This window comes from Eriocheir sinensis, unplaced genomic scaffold (genome assembly GCF_024679095.1).
Source record: "Eriocheir sinensis breed Jianghai 21 unplaced genomic scaffold, ASM2467909v1 Scaffold305, whole genome shotgun sequence".
Lineage (NCBI taxonomy): Eukaryota > Metazoa > Arthropoda > Malacostraca > Decapoda > Varunidae > Eriocheir > Eriocheir sinensis.
The window spans coordinates 398,693-423,096 of NW_026111616.1; the positions used below are offsets into that span (position 1 = coordinate 398,693).

General features: G+C 47.4%; 1 protein-coding gene across 1 annotated transcript; it reads left to right on the forward strand.

The window, feature by feature from the left end:
• The first annotated feature begins 4,074 nt into the window (after window positions 1-4,074).
• Window positions 4,075-24,404, forward strand: LOC126991605 (uncharacterized). Its single transcript, XM_050850307.1, has 5 exons — window positions 4,075-4,148; window positions 4,742-4,856; window positions 6,588-6,758; window positions 8,576-8,699; window positions 24,379-24,404. Exons 1-5 carry the CDS (start codon window positions 4,075-4,077, stop codon window positions 24,402-24,404), a joined length of 510 nt encoding a protein of 169 aa, XP_050706264.1.

Consider the following 24,404-nt stretch of genomic DNA (forward strand, 5'->3'; position numbering starts at 1 on the left):
CTCTCTCTCTCTCTCTCTCTCTCTCTCTCTCTCTCTCTCTCTCTCTCTCTCTCTCTCTCTCTCTCTCTCTCTCTCTCTCTCTCTCTCTCTCTCTCTCTCTCTCTCTCTCTCTCTCTCTCTCTCTCTCTCTCTCTCCCAGGCCAATGAATCACCTGTCAGGAGCACCTGTCCTGAAACCTCTAAATTCTTGCGCGGACGGAATGAGAAATAAGATTAATTAGGTGGCAGCTTTCACAGGGACGAAAGGGGTTAAAGGGATGGGGAGAGAAAGAACGACAGTGAGGTGATGCTACTGAGGCAGGAGAGAAGGGACTATAGGGCTGAGGAGGACAAAAGACTAGAGGAGGCAGTGACAAGAGGTGTGAGGTCATTCCCTCGCCTCTCACATCTATACAATTTCCAAAGGCCGAAAAGTGAAGGATTCGGATTCTAATGCATGTCTTTTTAGATTTATGGTACATAGGCATAACCAGACTACCACCGGGCTTGTACAACTATACCCCTGAAAATTACCACAACTCCTACGAAAGCCTTGTCGAACGTGTGTTTAGGCGATGAAATGTTTAAAAATCAGGCCCATAGTGGTGCTGGAGTCAGAGAACAAGGAGGGAGGTGATGGAACAAGGAACTAGAGAAAGAGGAAAGGAGAAGGTGCTGGGAAGGGACCAGACTCGATTGGGGGAGAAAAAGAGATCTGAGTAAGGATGAGCCTGTGCCGGAAGACCGTGGTAAGACCGGGGTCAGACAAAGAACAAGAGGGATGAATATAAAAGAAAAGAAACCGGAGAAAAAGGACAGAGCTGCGCTAGTGCGACTCTGGGGCGAGGGAGCAATGACTTGAAAAAAAGGGGGATTAAGATGGAGAGAAGCCAGTACCGGGGAGCGACGTGAAGGGCAAGGAACAGGACAAAGAAGAGAGCAGAGAAATGTGCCGCCGCGGAGACAAAGGAAGAGGGGAGACTGAGGGAAGTTTTAATGGAGCGCGAAGCGAAGTAGCCAACGAAAACAACAGATATAGACTGACAGATACGAGAGTCCGCTGGAGAAGGAGTAGCAAATGGTGGTGGGAAGACATAGGAGACAAGGTGGTGCAGAGGGAGGAAGGGAGGGAAAAGAAACTGACCCAACCCATCAGGTAGAAAGAGGTGGTTGGAAAACATAGGAGACAAGGTCGTGCAGAGGGAGGAAGGGAGAGAAAAGAAACTGACCCAACCCATCAGGTCAGTAACATAACAACAGAAAAGGAAGAAAGATAATGGTAGAAGGAGCTGCTGCGAGGTCAACAGGACACAAGGGGACACTGAGGGAGGTTTAAGGAGAAGGGAAGAGAGGGAAAGAGACCACAACACTGTCAGAAACGATACGACAATAACGGACGAAAACATGAGCGAGAAAAAGAAAAAAAAGAGGAAAGAGGAAAGAGGAGGAGAGAGACCACAACACTGCCCCAAACGACACGACAATAACGGACGAAAACAAGAGCGAGAAAGAGAGAGGAAGAGCAGAAAAGAGAAAGGAAACAGGAGGAAAGTGACCACAACACTGCCCAGAGCGACACAGCAATAACAGACAAAAACAAAAGCGAAAGAGGGGAGGAAAGAGTAAAAAAACACGCACTGGGAAGAATATAGACAACAAAATATAGCGTTGAGGGAAGTTTAGAGGAAGGGGAAGAGGAGCTAGACTGTCCCCGCCATGTACCCCCTATCAGTGCCTCAAACAACCACGACCCAGCACATGACAATAACAGTCCAACACAGACAGGACATGACAAGACCTCCCCCAGCCAGATGCACTGCGAGTATTAATGTGCAGAGCAAGGGCGGCGAGGGGGAGAAGACGTGTTAACTGAAGTGTGTTATTGAGAGGAGAGGAGAGAGCGAGAGCGAGAGCGAGAGAGAGAGAGAGAGAGGAAAGGAGAGAAAGAGGGAGGAAAGGAGAGAGGAGAATTACTATATACAGCCCGTGAAGGGTGCTGTAATATTGGAAGGAGAAAACAGGGCGGTAAAAATAAAATCCAATATATATAACCCGTCAATCTGAAGGGGAATGGCATAGAGGTAAGGGCGAGGGACAGACAGACAAGACAGAGACAGACAGAGGGGGAAGCATATAACAGCAAGTCGGCCTCCCAATCAGTAAGGAGCGTTCTCACCTGCATGGACGTGTTTCACCGCTTTGAGCAAGAGATAACAACACGTCGATGCGAACTAAACACACGCATTTAACTCAGTAGTAAAGAGGTTCGCGTAATATCCGAGCTACACAGGTATTCAAGAAGCCATGAAGACGCTATGCCGGGTAATATTCAAGGTAGGGAGGCAGGTAGTAAGAGGCAACAGAGTACGAAGGGAGAGAGGGAAAGAGGATAGAAGCATAAAAGTTGGAAGAGGCGAGAAATGAATGGAAAAAAAGAGCGGAAGAGACGAGACGAGACGAGGAAACGAAACAAGAAGAGAAGAGCAGAGAAGAGAATAGAATGGAAGAGGAGAGAATAGAATATCGAGTCGAAAGGTCAATTAGGGAAAGGGTGGAGGGGGAAGAGAGAGAGAGAGAGAGGATGGCAAACAGTGTGAAGAAGAGGAACAGAAGAGGCAAATAAAGGGAGGAAGGGACGAGAGAGAAGACAAACAGAGAGAGAGAGAGAGAGAGACAAAGAGAGGGAGACAAAAGAGAGAAGACATTCGAATCAAGTAAAAAGAAAAAGAAAAAAGAAAAGACACAAGAAAAACTAAAAAAAGCGAAGAGAAACAAACAACGAGGAAGAGAGAGAAACAGAAACAGAAGGAGACAAAGAAGAAGGAAGACAAACATACCAAGAAGACATAACCCAGAAGAGCAAGCCATTAATTAAAACTAGTGAAAAGAGGAAAGAAATAACAGTAAAGAAGGAAAAAGGGAGACACAGAGGAAAAAGAGACAGTGGGAGCAATAAAAGGAGGCGAGGAAAGGAAGTAAAGGACAGGACAAGCAAAAGCCGGATGACAAACGGAGAGAAATAAAGACCAATAAGCGAGGAGGAGGAGGAAGGGAATGGCTGCTCAGGGCCGAGAAAGAGAGAATGAGGAGGTAGCGGAATGGGCAGTAAAGAAAGTTGGGAGGAGGAGGAAACACGGAAACATAGAAATACAGGCAACAGAAAGCCTTTTGCCTCATTACGAGGTTGCACTTTCTGGTGATTTAATCCGCAGAACACTTGTAGATGGAGCAGAGGTAGAGGGAAGGAGGGATGGAAAAGGGGAGGGATATAGGGTACAGGAGGGAGAGGAAGGGTAGTGAAGGAAAGGAAGAAACGGGATGGGAAGTACAGAAGGAAGGAGAGGAAGGGAGAAGAGGGAGGGAAGAAGAGGGATGAGGGGTATAGAAAAAAAAGAAGAGGGAGGGAGGAAGGGAAGTAAAGAGAGCTAATGATCTTGTTTATAGGGCGCACAACATCGCCGTTCTCCCAACCAATCAACGACGAAATACCGACTTTTGCGTCATTATGGAGTGCAGGAGCCGTTCAAAAAGCGCTAATGGTCGTCGCCGCGTCTTAATGGAGGCTATTAATGAGCCGCCCAGTCGTCCCCGCACACGTTCCTCCTCTCGTTAATGTGTGGTACTTAGGAACTCACTCACTCACTCGCTCACAGACTCCCTCACTCACTCTCAAGGCGAAGTGTGTGAGGGGACAAGGGAACGTGTGTGTGTGTGTGTGTGTGTGTGTGTGTGTGTGTGTGTGTGTGTGTGTGTGTGTGTGTGTGTGTGTGTGTGTGTGTGTGTGTGTGTGTGTGTTGGAATATATGCAATGTAGAAACGGCATGACATAAAAGTTTTCTTTTTAGTATATTTAATTGTGTGTCAGTGTGTGTGTGTGTGTGTGTGTGTGTGTGTGTGTGTGTGTGTGTGTGTGTGTGTGTGTGTGTGTGTGTGTGTGTGTGTGTGTGTGTGTCCCTCTACATCAGGCTTGACACACACACACACTGAACAGACAGGGCCTCGCGCGGCGCCCGTCTGGCCGTAAATTATTAAAAATTCCGTTTCGGCGCCGCGCTTCGGAACGCTCGGCGGCGGCGGCTGGCACCTCGCCCCCTCATGACCGTCCCGCGCTGGCCGTCCATTGCCAGGAGGACGCAGTGCCTTCAGACCAACGGAAACTTAGTGCCGGCGTAAACAACTCTGCCGAAACTCCATAGCGTCCTCATTCTCATCCTCATCGTTGTCATCATTATCATATTTTCCAGCCATTTTTTTTCTTCTTTTTTTTACGGCTCAGGAGACAGTTCAAGGGCGTTAAGAAAAATATACTGCAGGAAAACGAAGAGGCAAGAGTGTGTGTTTGTAGCTTCCTGGCCTCCTGTAGTCTCCTTATATCCTTGTGCATTTTGTTGTATATTTGCCAGCTGATACACTTTTGCGTCACTGTGTATACTAACTTATTCATTTTTGGTGTATGCTTCTAAAATTGTGTAACGAAACTGCAATGCTGAAAAACCCAGTCTCTTTTTGGATAAACATAAACCAATACTCAGCAAACATACACACGCGGAACAAATACAGGAACTAAATCAAGTCACTCTCGTGCAAGCTACCAATATTTGATCGTTATAAATGAAGACCTAACAATGAGCTATTCACTGCCGATCCTGCCCTGCCATGGATACAAGGCTCTAATAGAGTTAGCGCCGCGTCCACTCTGTCCTCCCCCCCACCGCTCGTCCACCCACTAGCCCGTCCGCTCCCCCTCTCGCCCACCCACTAGCACGCCCGCTCACCCGTCCACTCACAAGCCCTCCAGCTCGCCCATCCGCCTGCTGTCTCATTCCCTCGCCAGCATGCCCACCCGCCCCCACATCCTTCCGTCCGCTGGCTCACTCGTTAGCCCGCCTGCCCATCAGCCCACTCATCCCCCCGTCCACTTGCTCACTTCCTTGCCCAGCCCGCCCACCCGCTGACACTTTCTAGTCCAACAGAAAAACCTCCCGAAAAACAGGGCGACGCAATATCCCTTTTTCGGGTTGGATAGAATTAGGTAATTAACGGGACCAATTTGCGTGCAGGTGAAGTGGTTTTAATTATGTCACGAAGCAGGAAGTCACACACACACACACACACACACACACACACACACACACACACACCATTTCTCCCTCACACTCGATATTTTTCCGTTTTCTTTACGCCCCATATCCCGTTTTCGTTAGTGTCACTTTGATGCATGCAGGTCACTCATTTATTTTCATCATATAACTTCACTTTGTTGGCGCCCTTACCACATGGATGCACTTCCCCTAATAACACACACACACACACACACACACACACACACACACACACACACACTTTTCTCTCCTCTTCCTCTTCAGTTCAACATATTCGCTCCCAACGATTTTTTTTCCCTTCCTGTGCAAACCTTTCATATACAATTCCTCCTTCAACTCTCCTTTACTGCTACGTCTATCTCCTCCATCTATCCAAATTTATAGTCATTCACTCTTCCTTTATTTTTCTTAAGTCACTATTCTTCTGATCCTTATTTGTATCATGGATTTGACTTTATTTTCTACTCTTAAGTGTCCATCTATCTGTCCGTTCAAGTTCCTGCAATCTTCATCACCCAGACTCATCCACGCCTCCCGTTCTTCTCCCTCTCCTCACCCATTCCCACTGGTCTCGTTCTTTACCCTCCCAGCAGAACGTGTGGATGTCAGCACTCAGCAGACGTCCATCGCCAGCAAGGCCCAACCACAATCGACGTTTCCTTTTAACCTTCCTGCTCCTTTTCCCCTTTCTGCCTCACCCTCGCAATACGAAATACGTGTTAGGATTTTGTTTTGAGTGTGTGTGCGTGTGTGTGTGTGTGTGTGTGTGTGTGTGTGTGTGTGTGTGTGTGTGTGTGTGTGTGTGTGTGTTGTTTTTCATCATATATATTTTTGTCTCCCAATATCCGAAGAGTAAACATACAAATTCCTCCTCCTCCTCCTCCTCCTCCTCCTTCTCCTGCTCCTCTTTGTCCTCGTCGTTCGTTCTCGTCTTCGTCCTCGTTCTCCTCCTCCTTCTCCTCCTCCGCCACACAAACTCTGCAGCTCCGCACTACAATTTTTAATCTTAAGCGGAGTCATTGATGCGAGTAATGCCTCTTTGTGCCGCTACATAATGAGGATCAGCAAATACTTCAAAGTCCCTGGCGTGAGGCCCGTAACGTGTCGCCGCTTGTAGGAAAAGGCTTGACAAACGAGGAAAAAGTGCTCCGTCCAGCCATAAAATAGAGCCTCAGTGTGTGGGGGAAGGGGGGAAGAGGGGGGCAGATAGTAAGGAACTGCTCGCTTCGCCGTGAAAAAAATGGTTAAGCAAATACAACCCGGGCCTGAAAAATGAGGGGAAAAACGTTCCTCGGGATGCATCGCTCCGTGACATAATTAGGACGGCAAATATGAAGATCAAATTATCAAGTCCTCGAGTCAGGAATTTGGGTCTAGGTCGCAAATATGCTGCGATCATTAACCTCTGTATGTCGCCCCCGCCCGCCCGACTCGACCCACCCCGCCCTCTCCGCCTTCCCCAGTCCCGCCCACCGTCCCAATCCTGCCAATCTCCGCCTTCACCAGACCGAACCCACTTGCCCCACCCCCACCACGCCCATCTTCGCCTCCCTCAGAGCAAACCCACGCCCCGTCCCAGTCAGCCCGTCCTGGCCCTCTCCACCTTACCCAGACCCAACCCACTCGCCCCCCGTTCCCGTCCTGACCCCGCCCCTCACCTCTCCGCCCAGACCCAACGTATTCGCACCCAAGCTCTAAACCAATCAACCCGACTCGACCCATGCCCGTCTTTCACCTGCCAAGGAATGTAATAATAATAATAATAATAATAATAATAATAATAATAATAATAATAATAATAATAATAATAATAATAATAATAATAATAATAAAATAACAATAATATAAAAAGGAGGAGGAAAAGTTGAAAAAGATGAAAAAGAAGAAGAAAAAGAAGAAAAAGAAGAAGTTAAAGAAGAAGAAGAAGAAGAAATGCGTAAAAATAGATACCTTAATAATAATAACAATGATAAGATTAATAATGATAACAACTAACATATAATACTACTAGCCTACTTCCACAATTACTACTACTTCTACTACCACTACTACTACTACTACTACTACTACTACTACTACTACTACTACTTATGATAATAATAATAATAATAATAATAATAATAATAATAATGACAATAACAATAATAATTATAAATAATAATTTTATTATTATTTTTGTCATCATCATCATCATCATCATCATCATTATTTTCATTATTATAAAAATAATACTGCTTCCCTAACAAAAATGCACAGCACGGCTGAGGAAACAAAAAAAAATATTATTTATGTTGAAATTTCCGAGATTTTTTTTTCTTTTTTTTGCTCTTGCCACGGACGGGCCGGTATTGTGGATGTTGTAAATATTCATTTCTTTATGAATTATTACACACACACACACACACACACACACACACACACACACACACACATGGGAGCTCTGATATGCAGTGGTCTGCACGCTCGACTCACAACCGAGAGGTCCTGGGTTCGATTCCCATAGAGAGTGGAGACGAATGGGCAGTCTCCTTTAATTTGTAGTCACAATCCACTCAGCAGTGAATGTCTACCGGGTGTCAGTAGGGGGCTGTGTCCCACCTCCCGGGTATGTGTGCTTGACCCCTTCCTAAAGATCCGTCACCAGAGCTCTAAATCTCCTTCAGGGAGATATAATGGCTGGCAATCGCGGGTTCAGAGCGTGATCTGACCATGGTGAGTCACACACAAAAACAAAAGAATCAACGAAAAGTCTTCACTGTGCTCATAAGTATTTTCAGGTGGTTAGCGAGTCTAGCTACGAATCCGCGGGCACGGGTTCACATCCCGGCCTGGGCAGTCGGCGTGCAGCCCAGCCAGCTGTTTATCTTTCCTTTCGGGATGGTCAATAAATGGGTGCCTGGGAACACGAAGGGAAGGTCAGCTGTGACAACCCAGATGTTTCACTGGGCCTGTGTCGAGTTAATGGTATCTCTCCCACCACAGGCTCAAGGGGCCAACGGGATGGAATTGAGCACCGCCGCCACGCGCAGCTAGGCAGCGTATGCTCCCAACTATGCCTATGAATCATGCTTACGGAAAGGCGAGAATTAACTATGAGTGATCAGGTTGAGACATCAGTTCCCAGTTTCTATAATATATTTTAATTTTGCAGTAGCCTCCCCACCCCAAACCCCCCACCGGCCGCCACACCAGTGCTGGGGTGTACAAGACTTGCCGCGATGCCCCCAATGAGTCCTTCTAAAGTCTCGTACTGTTCACGGACATGCTGGTGCGACACAGCCATCAACACTATCCTCGGATAGTACGAAAGATCTGTATTCACTACCACACGCACGAACTTGCTCCATGGGTGATATCATTCCCGGCGGTGGGTGGCGCGCCTGTCAGGCCTGGCCGTCACGTGGCTTTCCTTCTTTTGGAAACAGTGACAAGTCTTTATGAATATGTATACAGAGAACGAACGGGAACCAACTTTTCCCATACTCCCCACCCAGCCTCGCCGCTGCTCGCCACGCTACCACAGAAGCAGCAGCAACGGTGACTCGGGGAGCCCTGCGGTCTGGAATCAGCAGACGAGCCGCCTTGTTGTTCGGTCCAGCAAACGCTCGTGGGCGGCAGGTGAGTGCAGGCGCTGTGCGGCGCAACAGGTCACCGGGAGGAGAGGCACGGGACGGGAGTGGGGAGGGGGGCGGCAAGGAAATTGCCTTCCTAAATAAAACGTGACTCTCGCTCAGCTGCAGTCCGGAGTCCGTTCCAACCTAATTTAAGTTAATTCGGTCGGCCAGGCGAGGCTCGGCGAGGCGAGGCAAGGGGAAGTTAGACGCGGACCTGTGTTCGCTTCCAGGCACGCAGCCCTTGACACTTTAAATTTTCGGCTGCTTAAAGACAGCCTGTAAGAACCTCCACTAAGAGGAAAATTCTCACAAATTCTTGAAAAGGTGGAAAAAATGCACGAAATCAATAGATGAGAATTCACGACCTAATGCTTCTACTTGCTTGGACAAACAGAAACGCAGAAAGAAAAGTGTCGTGGGGGTCCTCAAGGAGAACATTCCTTAAAGTATAACTGAAAAACTGCGTGGCGTCCACCACCTGTTCATGGTGTCCTATGTACGTACACCTGTTCCCTGCTGGCGCTGCTCTGCCCGACCTTACAAGGCAGACGCTGGTGTCGCTGTGGTTACCTGCCGCGGGGAGGGAGGAAGGGGACGGCTCGGAATACTGGTCATGGGAAGTGGGGGAGAAAATGCAAGGGAAAAGAGAATAAACGAAGGCAAAAAACAAGAGAAAAATATAACAAAAAACATTCACAATAGAAGTCTTTAACTCCCTACGGGCGCCGTGGTGGATCTACCTGGTGGATGCTTCCCTGTATCAGCGAGAGAGAGCGAGCGAGCGCGCACGCGCGCACACACACACACACACACACACACACACACACACACACACACACACACACACACACAGCCGTCTCGAGGCCCAGGGTGGAAGGCGAGGCGTGGCAGCGGCAGCGGCCGGGAACCAAGATGACAGGAAGGAAAGACAAGAACGGCAGATGATGATGGAAGCGCCGGGGAACAAAAGATGTGAGGGGAATAGAGAACGTGTAAATATGAGGAACAATGGTGATCTCAGTATGAACTAGACGTGAGCTCTTCATAAAACTCCCCCTTTTCTCTCTCTTCTTTCCCTCCACCCTCTTCCTACCCCCCACCTACCCCCGCCCCACCAGCGTACGTTACATCACAACCGGTCTCACCTGTCTGTTTGGGCTCCACCGGCAGCGGGAACTGTGCTTACAAAGGTACGTTCCGGCTTTAATTCCTGCTTCGATGATTTCTTTCACGCTTTCTCTGGTGCTGGAAACATTTAAGAGCCGTTATTTCATTTTTAAAGTAACGGACGGACGGACTGACGGGGGGGGCAGGCGCACGCACACACACACACACACACACACACACACACACACACACACACACACACACACACACACACACACACACACACACACCTAACACTGACAAAAGAAAAAAAAACTGAATAAAGGAATCATACCACGAGATCCAATGACGTTGCAATACTCTCCTTTTGATAGAGTTTTTCAAAGGAAGATGGGGCTCATTGGAATGAAGGCAGGAGATCTAAGAGGCTTTAAGTAACGCACAGAGGAACTATTAATACTGGAGACGCTGCCCGGCAAGAGATGAAGGAAGGAAAGGGTCGGAGAAAAGTGGGAGAGAGGCAACACAGACCTTCGATTATAGCATTATCCTTCTGACGTCAGAGAAGTGTGGGAACGCAAGACTCGGAGACACGTGTGCGGCGCCCCAGCCCGGCCAGGAACAGGGGGGAGGCCTCCGAGGTACTGCGTTGGACGTCTGCCTTTTAACACCTGGTAACGATCACACTACCTTCTGGGACGCTAAGGCACTGTATGAAGGTCTTAATTACCGGTGTTTTCCAAGGTAGCGTACGGCTCTTCCTCGTACTCCTCCTCCTCCTTCTCTTTCTCTCCTCCACGTCCACCTCCTCCTCCTCCTCCTCCTCCCCTTCTTCTTCTTCTTCTTCTTCTTCTTCTTCTTCTTCTTCTTCTTCTTCTTCTTCTTCTTCTTCTTCTTCTTCCTCCTTTTTTCCGTTTCTTTCTTTCTCTCCTTCTCCCTCTTCCTCTTCCTCTTCCTCGTTATCCAGATCGTAAAGTTGCTGCATAAAAGAGCCATACTCTCCTTAATAAAAAAAGCTCCTATTACTTTCCAAAAACAAAGCTGATTAATTTCTTTGACCTCCGCTTCTATGTTTTCAGGAAGTAATTAGACTACGAGCAAGAGCGTGCCTCAGACCGTTGCTGTTCCTGTTGCTGCTGTCTGTGACAACAAAAAGAGAAAAACAGGGGGGGGGGGGGGTCAACAGGAGCTAGAGAGAGTGAGAGAGAGAGAGAGAGAGAGAGAGAGAGAGAGAGAGGAAACAGAAAGAATATCTCCCCACTATATATCTCATTCAATTTCTCTCCTTTTCGCCTCGTCTTTCCTCCATCTCTCCTTTTATCTTTCTTCCCGTCCCTATTCCATCATTCTTCCCTCCCTCATCTCTCCATTTCTCTTCCTCTTTCCTCCATCACTCCTTTTCTTCATTCGCGACCCCTAACCCCACCCAATGACTGCTTCGTAAACATGACAGGAAAACAAGTGAAGCTGTAAACACGCACTAGGCCACTCCTTTGACCTTTATTCAGGAGCAGTAAGTAGCGTGCTTTTTTTATATATTTTTCTTTACCCCCTTGAACTGTCTACTTAGCTGTAAAAAAAAAAAAAAAATCCATGCCATAATGCTACAATATTCCATAAGCTGCAATAGGCAAGAAAGCTGAAATAAACGAGAAAGCTACAATACAAAGAAGAGTTCCAATACGCAAAGAGCAAAAAAATCAACAATCCACCAAAAAGCTACAATACAACAAAATCTACAACACATCATAATACGAAAACACGCCAGCAGGAAAACCGCAATAAACCAAAGCGTTGCAATGCGCCAGAAACCTGCAGACACACAAACCACGCCGAGAATTGCATCCAGAAAACGGGAAAGAAAACAAATTAATCACGAGGTGGAGGCAGCGCGGCGTGAAGCACCTGAGGGAGGAACAGTCTGGCGGAACAGCAGGAGACGGCGGAGCAGCAGCAGCAGCAGGAGACGACGGGGAAGTTGATTTTGCCTCACCAGGGAAGCAACGGTCAACTGTTTTCCGGATAAGAGGAGAGCAAGGTGAAAATAAGGAAACAGCAAGAACATAGGAAAACAAGAGAGATATAGCATCAAAAATACAAAAGAGAAAAACAAGAAGAGGAAAGGTTAACAGGAGAAAGCGAGAAGAAAAGGAAACAGGCATAACATTAGAAAACAAGACAGGAATAACACCAAATACACAAAACGAAGAGGAAACCAAGAAAAAGAAGAAAATAAGAGAAATGACGCCAAGAATACAACAAAAAAGAGGATAACAAGAGAAGGAACAGTCAACAGAAGAGAGCGAGAAGAAAGTGAGGAAACAAAAAGAGGAAAACAAAGAAAGGAACGGTCAACAGGAGACAGCGAGAGGAAAAGAAGGAAATAGAACGAACATCAGAAAACGAAAGAGAAACGACACCAAGACTGCAAAATCACTCACCAGGGAAGGGACGGTCAACACTTTTCCGGACAAGAAGGCAAAGAGAGAAGAAAGGAAACATCAAAAATAAAAAAAAGAGAAAAACAGGGGGGGGAGGAAAGGTCAACAAGAGAGCGAGAAGAAAAAGGAAACAGAAAAAACATCAGAAAATAAGGAAGCTTTAATGCCAAAACTAAAAAAAAAAAAAAGAGAAATATGAGAAAAGAAATTATGAAAGAAATTATAACAGAAACGCAACAAGAAAAGGGAAGCAAGATAATGAAGAAAAGAAGAAAAATAACACAAAATACAATAATGGACAAAAATACGAGAAAAAAGACAGGAAAACAAGAAGAAAAGGAGAAAAAGAAATAACAAACCACAAGAAAACAACAAAAATAACTCTGGAAAACAAAGAAAACCCACAACCACTAAAAGAAAAAAGAAAAACAAAGGAAAACACGAAGAAAAGAAAAACACAGCAAAGAAAACTGGAAAGAAAACGGAGAAATTCAAGAAAAAAAAGACGTGCAGCGTTGGGACTGAAAACATAACAACAAAAAACAACAATAAAATAGAAAGAAAACCGGAGAAAAAGACGACGAAGAAAATAAAAGGAAGAGAAACCAGAAAGAAAACGAGAGAAATAAAAGGAAAGGAGACATGTGCAGCCCGGGGACGGAGCTCATTGATGGTCTTATGAGCTTTCTGGCCTAACTTGAGCCAACATTGCGGGGATCGATCGGGCGCATTGGACGTTGAGGCTATCAGTAAAATTGTCTTGTCCTGACTTCAAGATACCCTGGAGTCGGTCTGTTGGGAGTGACTGAGAGGCTTCAGCGCTACGCTCTTTAATGGTTCGTCCTTGCTCGTCTTTCCAGTACAGGGGGGATGCGGTACTTCTCGTTGAAGAATATGGGCCATAAAGTCGTGAAATTCAGATAGCCTAGCCAATCCTTTTAGAAGATCTGCCGCGTAATGGTATCAAACTACAACCAGCGTCATAAAACTACCCCTGGAAATGCCCCAAACACCTACGAATCCTCTGTCAAATGTCTGTGCCTGAATGCCGAAGTGTTTAAGAATAGGACCAATAAAGCCGTAAAATTCAGATCTTCTTAAACATTTCGGCATACAGGCACACACATTTGACAGCCAGGGCTTTCGTCATTATTTCGGTAGTGGACAGGATATTTGATAATGACACACACACACACACACACACACACACACATCTACGCCGCATCCGTATCTTAACCCTCCCTCCCTCACCACCACCACCACCACCATCTCCTTGACGCAGCTCTTCTTATACATAAATGTCACACGAATATCATCATCACCATCATCAAAATCTTTTCACGGCTGCCCGCACACCCCTGTCCCTGCCTCCCTTCCCCTCACCCCATCTCTCTTCCTCTGCGCACGAACCCCGACACCACCACCACCACCACACCTCATACCCTCACCTCCTCTTCCTCCTCCTCGCCTTCCCCTTCATTTCGTCCCTCCATTCCTCTATACATACATCCTTCCCTTCTACGTCCCAGGTCTTCCCTCACTCCATCACCTTTCTACACCTCCCTTCCGAAAAAAAAGGCAAAAAACAAGGATAAAAAAGAAATATATAAAAAAACGAGACCGTCACTGCCAACTATGAAAAGGAAATACATAAAAAAAAACGTAAAAGAAGCAGATAAACAAAAATAATGAACCTCCTCACTATGGACGCTGAAAAAGGGAACACGTGGGAAAAAAAATGTGTGGGAATGGAATGGAAAAAGAAGGTCGAAAAAAAAGGAAGAGGAAAAAAAATCCGTCCGTCAAGTTAAGAGTGACAGAAACCCCCCGCCCCCTCCCCCACGTCTCCTACCCTTCCCCCCCCCTTCCTTCGCGGCACTCCTTCCCCGTCCACGCCTGTCAGCCCCAGAAAAAGACACCTGATGTAAAAATAAAAGCCGAAGTCGTGTTAGGCGGCCAGGCGCGGAGATTCTATATACCTTTGTTTCTCTCACATCAGATTATCCTTTTTCAGGGTGGTGTTGGCGGTGCTGTTGTTGTTGTTGGTGGTGGTGGTCAGCAGGTGTGTGTGGTGGTGGTGGTGGTGGTGGAGTGGGGGGGGTACAACAAAGGGCACCACTTAGGACGCCCCGCATGACTTCCAGCAAAAGCACTGCTCCCTGATTCACATTTAAAATACTTGCACTGCACTCAACCACCTGCTGAGGAACATGGCAAGAAGCACTCACACAAACGAGGTTCAGCTGGGGGAGAGGAACAATACGGTCCCGCACAACGTTAACTTTCAAATAAACTGCGACACGGAATTCTGTGTTTCTCAGCACTCGACCAGCTAGAGGCGGAGTGGCTTCACCTGTTGCACACACACACACACACACACACACACACACACACACCAGCCGCTCTTATGCCATGCCGCTGGGGCTACAAAGATTTGAGATGACAAGTCACACGCCTAAAGCCACGCAACTTTAAACAATGTGAAAACAACTTGGCAATGTGATATGATCGAGTCTCCTAACCTCTACTACTTCCCCCTTATGAGAAAAAAAATACGCACTTAAATTGAGGTTTTCTTTACTCGTTAACAAGACCCGCTCGCCTGGCTGCTCCCGTCCCTTCCGCTGCCTAAGGGATGTGGTCTGCACAGTCAACAATAAAATAAAGCATCAAAACCAAGCTCCTCATAATCATAAATGGATGCAAATAAGTACTCATGACTTCAGAACCACGACATCACTAACTAAAGGCTTACAACAGATTAATTTGGAAAATCGCTTTTATTTGCCGTGATCCGATGATGGGGTTGGATTGCTGTCTTAATGCTTCAAGGATCAATCCAGTAATTCTCCTCTTGCCTATCCGTCCTTCTGCCTGATTCGCTTGCCTGCCTGCCTTCCCTTTTCCTCCCTTGCCTTGTCCTGTCTTGCCTTCCTACATGCCTCCTTCCTGCCTATATGTCTGCCTCGTCTATCTGCCTGCCTACATACTTGCATACAATGAACATTAATTCGCCATTCTCAGCACCATCCTCTCCCTCGTCTCTTGTCCATTCCTTGCATACATTCACCACTTCGCCCTAACACTCTCTCTCCCCCTCCGACCCTCTACCACCACATCGTTTTCCACATCGCACACGGCTGCCTGGTCTCCCATTGCCTCCCGTTGCCTGCGGAAATCAACTACTGGCGTGAGGGGGACTTTAAAAAAATAGAAAATAAAAAAATAAAAAAAGGCTGCTGTCCACTCTTCTTTTTTTTTTTACAGTAAAGGAAGCAGCTCAAGGGCGAAAATAAATCACACAAAAAAAACACGAGGAAAGGAAAAGGGTTAAACAGGGATTGTCGTAATAACGGGACAGACCATGATTGGGTGTTGTTAAGAGGGTTATCGGACGTATGCAGGGGGGGAGGGGGAGGTAGGGGGGGGTAGGGGGGGGAATACTCATCAACCCCGTTCACTTTAAGGTGGCGGATGCTTCATAATTCCTTAGCCAACTGTGAATAATCGCCCATCCGCGGCCGCGCCCCCTAACGCACATATACAGGGAGATAACAAGCATCCTCTAAGTCATCGCGGCCACTCTCTCCACTTCTGCGGGTGTCGTAAGGCCCGGAGCTTAGCGCGCATTAGGCCTGAGTCTGACGGATTAGGGTTCACACGGCACGCTGCACGCTTTTAATGGAGGGTGCAGAATACACGACACTCGCAACGACACTAATCGCTCCTATTTTCAGAGACGCGCAATTTGTCCGCCTGCTAATTTATCGTGCATTGATTCTTCTTCTTTTAGGATCGCCAAGCACAGGAACTTTGAGAGCAATGCGTCACGCTTGGCTAATTCCTAGACGCTTGCACCTACACCTCATGCAAACTTTTCACCGGTATTAATAAACATTAGAAACAAAAAAGTGAAGAACAGTTTTGGCCTTGAGTTTACGCCGTGCCATTATGCAATATTATGCTTGGCTAATTCCGTGACGCGCGCACCTACACTTTATGCAAACTTTCGACAGGTATAAATAAACATTAGAAACAAAATAATGAAAGAACAGTTTTAGCCTTGAGCCCATGCCACGCCATTATGCAGCAGAAACTCAACTGAAAGGCGATTGACGTAAACACATCTCAAATACAGCAGTACCGGCGTTGGGTATTACCACACTGACGAATTGAGAGTGACTTGTTGACCGGAATATGACCGCCACCTCCATCCCACGTCCACACTCATCTAATTCTCCCTGAAACCCACGCCCACCTTAACACACCTTCCACTTTAAGTCCACACAAAAACAAGGCTCCACTAAAATGTTCGATCCCTCCACATATGTCGACGGGATGAGGGACAGGATGTAGGCGCGCGAGGAGACGGAATTGCAGGAGGAGAGAGATAACCATGACAGGCATAGAGAAAGGGCGAGACTTGAGGTAGAAGTTTATGAGGAGAGGAAATCGCAAGAGCCAGGAAACAGGTGGAGGTTAGAGTGAGAGGAGGGACGCATCAGGCAGGTGGGTGAAGGGGAGGCTCGTAAAGGTGAAGAGGGGAAGCAGGTGCAGATGAAGTGAGACAAGGGAAAGCTGCAGGAAAGCGGAGAAACACGAACTAAATAGACAGGTGAGTGAACACAGGTATGTGACAAGAATGGATGGAGGCTGGCAATGCAACTGAGCGAGAACAGGGTAAAGAGAAGGGTAACAGGACAAAAGGTGTGAAGGAGCACGAAGGGGTGACCGAAGAAGGAAGAGTAGAGAATGGTAATACGGGTGCAGAGGAGATTAAACATGGAAACATGGAAATGCAGGCAGCAGAAAGCCTATTGGCTCATTACGAGATTGCCCGCTTTGGTGAATTAATCTGCTCGACAGCCACTTGGGGCCTGGGGAGCAGATGAAAGCACCTCGGTATTCAGTTTACTCCTGACGCAGCGAAATGATGGTCGATTCGATACTTGAAGGAGTTGATGGTATTCGCATTTACGACTTCTGAGGGAAGATTGTTCCAGTGGCGGAAAAGAAACTCCTTCCAATGTCTGTGTTACATCGACTCGACTGAATGGGTAAACCGTTATTTCTAGTTCCTGAGTTGGTTTGCAGTATGAAAATAGTTAATTAACAAAAACAAAACTCTATATGACTGAATAACTGAGGGACTAAATAATAAACTGAAAAACTGACTACCTATATACCATACTAACTCACGGAATAACGAACCGACAGAATAAATAAATAAACAAATAAACATACAAATAAAACAAACTAATACACAAATCACGCCACTTTCAAACACTAAGCGGGGAGGGAGGAAAGGAGGGAGGAAGGGAGAGGAGGGGAGGAGTACGGCAAGTCAAGCCGTGATGACAGACTGCGGTATCAATCACAGGGCGGTCAGTGCAGCGCGCGGCACGGCCCGTCACACACTATCAGGCCTCCCATTCAACACGGCCATAAATCCCCCGTGTCCAGGCCAGGTGGCAGGGCGTCCAAGCCTATGGAGTGACGTCGGTGTAGGGGAGACTATAAATAAAATGTAGGGCTCTGTTTTCTTTTTCCTGTTTGCCTTGTTTTTCCCCTTCTACGGCTCCTGTTACCACCACCACTACTACTACTACTACTACTACTACTTAACAAAAATAATAATAATAATAATAATAATAATAATAATAATAATAATAAGAAGAAGAAGAAGAAGAAGAAGAAATGAAGAAGAAAATGAAGAAATGAAGAAGAAGAGAAGAAAAAGAAAAAGACGAACAGGAACAACAAAAAGATGGAGAAAAAAAAGGAAAAGGCAAAAATAAAAAACACTTGGAGCTACTACTACTACTACTACTACTACTACTACTACTACTACTACTACTACTACTACTCACACCAACCCTTCTAGTCCAGCAGCGCCACCTATCGCCCGCGCCCCGCACCACTGGCTCACCTGGAAAGACAAAATACAAAACATTAGACTCCCCATCCGTCGCCCCGCTCCCCGCCCCGCACGTCCACGGATATATTGCCTCCAACTACTTACTCCCTCGTGTTGATGTTCCCTTCCCTCCCTGCGCGGCACAAAATATCTATATACATTAAATTCGCCGATATCCCGATACGCTACAAATATTTATCGCGGAAAATTAAGGACGAGAAAATACGGGATCAGGAAGCGATATTTAACATGGAGCGTAAAGAGACATTATTGCCCTAGCTGGCTGGCTGGCTGGCTGGCTGACTAATTTATTGGCTGATTGGCTGGTTCCCTTTCATCCTATATGATAAAACAAACATAGGGGTCTGTCGCTGCACACACACACACACACACACACACACACACACACACACACACACACACACACACACACACACAGGCCGAGAGGATCCATATAATCGTCCCTTGCAGCCAGCCAGCGCCGCCCCGGAAGCTCATCGACAACTTGCAAGAAACTCGTCAAGAGGCGCCTCGACCCGACATCCGACACCCAGACTTTCGCCCTCCCTCCTCCCTCCCCGGAAACGCCCGCTTCGCCTCGGCTTCCTCCTTCTTCTTCCTCCCTTCTTGCGCTTCACCCTTTTCCTCCTTTTGCTCCTGCCTAAAACGCCTCCCCCTTCTCTTCTTTTTTTCTGCCTCCATCATCATCTTCGCGTCATAACACCCCAAAGCATTACCTTGATGACCGACTGCAACACTGCACATTCTCGTCTATTCCGTTCACCTTGCGTCTCCTAATTAAGTACTTGACTGGGACAGAACTCGTGTGTGTGTGTGTGTGTGTGTGTGTGTGTGTGTGTGTGTGTGTGTGTGTGTGTGTGTGTGTGTGTGTTCTGATTTTGGTGGTTATGTGTCCCGACTTAACCGATCCATCCTTCCCCTGCATCCCCTTCACCTCACCCAGCCATGTTCTGCTGATCCAAGCCAGACCCACCACATCATCCCCCCCCCCCCCCCCAAGCACCACCCCAACACATGCTACGGGGCACAATATAGCCCAATATGGAAATAACAACGACCAAATTGATTATTCTTCCATCATATGTAGTTCTCTCTCACTCTCTCGCCCACACAAACAAATTAGCAAACATATACACACACAACCCCCCCGCCCCCCAACCCACACACACGTTTCATACAATCCCTTCAAACACACACCTGCCTCGTCTCCATACACCTTCCCGGTCAATGAATACCAATGTCAGACTGACGGGCGTTGCAGGGAGAGACGCGGCGGTCCTATTGGCTTCAGATACTTGTAAGGATAATGTATGCAGGGCTCGGTGCCGACTATGCATAACGGATGAGGCGTCTTAGGACCCTCTGGGGCGGTAATAGTACACGACTAGCAAAGGTGATGACGGATATAAAGGGAGGAGAGTAAGGTCGGTATTATAAGACACCTTCGCTTCTCACATCAGCTATTTCTAAAGGTCAAAGAGGGGGTCAGTCGGGTTCTAATGAGGGTTTCTTAAGGTTCACGGTACAGAGGAAGGGTCAAACTATCACCAGGGTCATAAAACTACTCCTGGAAATGCCCCAAGCTCCTACGAAAGCCATGTCAAATAGGTGTTCTTGGGCCACGTAATGTCTTATAATACGACCCCAAAAGTTGCCTGGGGACGACATCAGAACAACTGACGAACTTACACCATCGAACTATCCACCCCTACTGTACTTCCGTCTCCCCCAGACTGGTGAAGGTGATGGAGGCTATAAAAAACGGAGGGTAGGAGGGAGTGTGTTTTTTTACAGCCCAAGAAACAGGTCAAGCGCAACAAAAAAAGGTGAAGAAAAAAAAAGCCCGCTAGTATCGCTGTTCTCACAAAGACAAAAGTAGTACGCGGCCAAGAGAGAGGTCAGTGGGAGAGGTTTGTGAGACTACTTCAGAACAAGTAAGGAACCTACACCATACAACCATACACTCCAACTGCCTTCCCTTCTCACCCCCCCCCCACCCCACCCCCTGTACCGTCTCCACTAACCTAATTCTTCTCCTTCCTATACCTTGGTGCGTTAGCGGTGGTTCGGGGACTACACGAGAACAAATAAGGAACCTACATCATACAACTATACTCTCCTTATGTCTTTCCTTCTTCTCCATGTCTGTACTTTCCCCATTCACCAACTTCCTCTTCTCACTATACCCTCGATTAAAGAAAAGACGCAAGGAGGAGTCTTTGCATTAAGGAAAGTGCCGAAGAGGTGTCGAGTTAGGAGGTGAGACACGGTACAGTTCGGCAAAATGGCACCACTTCCAATTCCGCGCGCAGTTCGTTGCGGAAACAGTTTACCGGACGCGTCCAATATCCGGGGTAGGTACTCCCTGGGCAATAAAACAGCCCGATGTGTGTTCCAGAGGGATGGGCGAACTTGGGGGCCGAAGAAAGAAGAGGGATGGATGGATGGAGACATAGATAGATAGATAGATAGATGGTTGGTTAGCTGATTGGATAGAAAAATTGATAGACAAATGGATGGACAAACCAGAGAGCCGAAGAAATGAAGGGATGGATGGATAGACACAGTTAGATAGATAGATAGATGGATGGGTGGTTAGGTGAATGGATAGAAGATATAGATAAATGGTTGAATGGTTAGGTGATAGAAAGACAGATAGATGGATTGATGGATGGGTGGACAAACTAGAGAGCCGAAGAAATGAAAGGATGGATGGATAGACACAAAGATAGAGATAGATAGATGGATAGATAGATGAGTGGTTAGGTGAATGGATAGAAGCTATAGATAAATGGTTGAATGGTTAGGTGATAGAAAGACAGATAGATGGATTGATGGATGGGTGGACAAACCGAAACCACCATCCAGCCTGACGTACAGAATAATGAATACGAAAATGTAATAAATAAAATGATCGTACGCGTGATCAAATTAATAGAGGTGACAAAATAAACAAACGCCTAAACTAAGAAACAAATATAAGGAAAGAAAAAATGTGAAAAAATGTACAATTAGAAAACATGAAAAAATAGACGTAAATAGATAAATTGATAAATCAGACACGCCTTCCTCGCCCCTCCCCAACACACACACACACACACACACACACACACACACACACACTGGCAGCCTCCCCCTAGGAAACGCAGCAACCCTCCCCTCCTTGAGACATTTTAAACATGCACCAACACGCTTTACCGATATCCTTGTTGATATTTATGTAGTTGTTATTCCAGCATTCCAGGACGAAGAGGCGTTGCGGAGCCATAAACAGGAAGTCGTTATCGTTATCATCATAATTATCATCATCATCATCATCATCATCATCATCATCATGAGGAATTGCTGGTAGACCGCAAGACAAGCCTTTCACAACGTCCTCCACCTCTTCCTCCTGTCTGATGTCAGCGTACCTCCTCCATCCTCGTCCGGAAGAAGCTCTAGTTTCGTCTGCCCACTTGGTTCTCTGTCTGCAATTTCTGGGTTGCTGTTCAGCTGTTATGAACTACACGTATATTTCTTGCTCTCAATTGACGTTAGAATATCTTCCACTTTACTTAACTCATGATGCTCGCTCTCTATAACTCTTTTGGGGCACTTTTTGGGTTTCTCTCTAGATCTACAATGAGGCACGTTGTTCAAAACGTGGTACAGAAATGCTCCACCTCAAAAAGAGTTAAAGAAATGTGACACCAGATACTTGTAGAAATTCGAACCTCGTCCTCAGACACCAGTCGATGACACACACCATAGACGGCCCTAACTGAGAGGAGCGACCCACGACCTCAAAGTTACGGCGGACGGGTGATGTCAAAGGCGGACAGAAGGGCCAATATTAGCCTGACTTGGGGAACATTGGACGCACGTAAAGTTAAATCAGTCAAATGCAAGAACTCTGTCAGGGACGACGCTCGCCGTGATAGAGATTAATTAGTGTCCAACAGGAGTCCTAATGACCGCCCTTGATCCCGGCGCTTCGAGAGACGGGGGCAGGTGCCGGGGCCCAGGGGGGCAGCCTCCCCCTGTATGGATCTATCGGGATTGTAATAGGAACTAGATTACGAAACTGTTTGTTCGCCACTTTACCCGAGCCAGGGCCTTGCAGCTCTGCGTCAATAGTTCACTACGATCCTCGAGGCCATCACGGTGGACAGGCTCGTCCCCGCGCCGGACAGCCTCGCCGCCCCGCTCCCCTGGCGCGAGCGGCAACAATAAATCAGTAAAAACGATCGGAATAATATGTATCGGAGCACTTCATATAACGTGCCAAGTCAGAACAGAACTTTCGTAACTTTCCGCAATAAATTTCAGAAAACCATTCCGGAGAGTGTGACCCGCCATTGCCTCCGCTTTTCTGCAGAAGTTGTCGCCAAAGTTACGGTGCTGACCGACTCATAGCCTTCCATTGTCTCCGTGGAGGCTACACCAGACAGGGCAGCGTGTCAAGCTGAAAACACTACCCATGGTGCCATGCTCCCCCTTTCGTGCCCCAGCCTCGTGAGAACATGTTGGGCTTTTCCCTTGAGCGCCACACACGCAGGTAACTCTTACGTGACAGGAGGCAGTGCAGCAGACGCTGTGCAAGACTTTGAAACAGTAACGTCCACACACAATGGAGCACGAGGAAACGACACGAATCAGCGCTTCCCCTGCACCACTGCACCTCGTCCGCCTCACGGGTACACGAGCATGATGCCCAGGCACTGCGGCGGCCCCACTCGAGCAGAAGACCAGAGATCTCAGCTTACACCCCTCAACGGCCCCCTCAGAGACCAGCCAAGCGATGTGTTGAAGCGATGCCGCGGACTCCCCTCCAGCCAGCTGTCACACATAAATACCCTTCCTGCTGTCACGACCACCACCACAAACACCACCATCACCCCATCACCGCCACCGCCTCACACCACCACCAAAACCAGCTGCAGTATACGGCCCCGTCACCGCCACAAAGGGACCATTAATTGGAAGACCCTACTCCCGCCACTCCTGCCCACCCTGAGCGGCATAGCTGTAGAAGCCTTCGTCTTAAATTCTCCTGGCCTCGCCTCACCTCGACTCCCCTAATTAAGCGTGCTGCGCACCTCATTACATGCAAAACCCCGGCTCTGCTCAGCTTCGGGTTTGCCGGCATCACGGAGGTGGAATAAACAACCGCGGCGTCTCCCGTGCATCTCGAAATCTTAATTAAATGCGCGTCAATGAGCGAGGCGTGGAGAACAGCGGGAAGGTGGGCGGCGCAATCTCCCACTTTATCTCGTTCTTAAGGAAAAGGAGAAGGGGAGGGACTGAACGGGAAAAGGTGAAGAAACTGAGGGAAGTTTAAGAGAGAAACGGCAAGCGGTGCAACTTCTATTACCTCATCCACCCCGTCACCATTTCTTTCACCCTCGCCTGGCACCCTAGGGAAGGCACGTGGCTCTCTCCTATAAGTCGTCCGTTACAGCAATCGCCTGAGGAAACATGGCGTGGGGAAGGTTGGCTCAGGACAGAAGCGACTATAAACTTTTCTCTATCTCTCCAACAAAGTATCATCCGACTTTATACAATGATTTATCTCGTGTCGAGGGTGGGGAGTGGAGGAAAGGACAAGGTGATGGCGTGGAGGAGGGCAACTTGATGGGAAAATTGTTGAGATAAGGGACGTTTGGGCGGCCAGAATTTATTAGCACAGGGCAGCAGTGTTTATCAGCTCAACACTTCGCCTTTCCTGTGACAGTGAGACGTGCCTTAACCTCGGCCTTTCAGCCTTTGACCCAACAATCGAGTCGCAGCACAGCCCGGGAACACAGCCACTGCAATCATTTTCAGTAATTTCAGTTCACCAAATGATGAAAAACGAAACAGCGTGATGAAACATGAAGCAACAACAGGCCGGCCGCTGCAGACACCCGGCTTCCCCTGGGGGTAGGGATTACGGTCCTGATGCTGCTGCTGCTGCTGTTGTTGTTGCTGTTGTTGTTGTTTTTGTTGTTGTTGTTGTTGCCACACTCATCAATTCCACAAGACCTTTTATCTCCTGTTATCTCCAACATAAGACGATTCAATTAACTTTTTAGTCTCTCAGTCACTCACACACACACACACACACACACACACACACACACACACCACAGAGGAGTGTAGCCTTAGAATGAATGTAGAGTTAGCTGAGGCAAGAGTTTAACCAGCCACACTCCAACTTCCTCCTTTCTCCCTAGGCCTCGTCCTGAACGGTGTGGTGTGA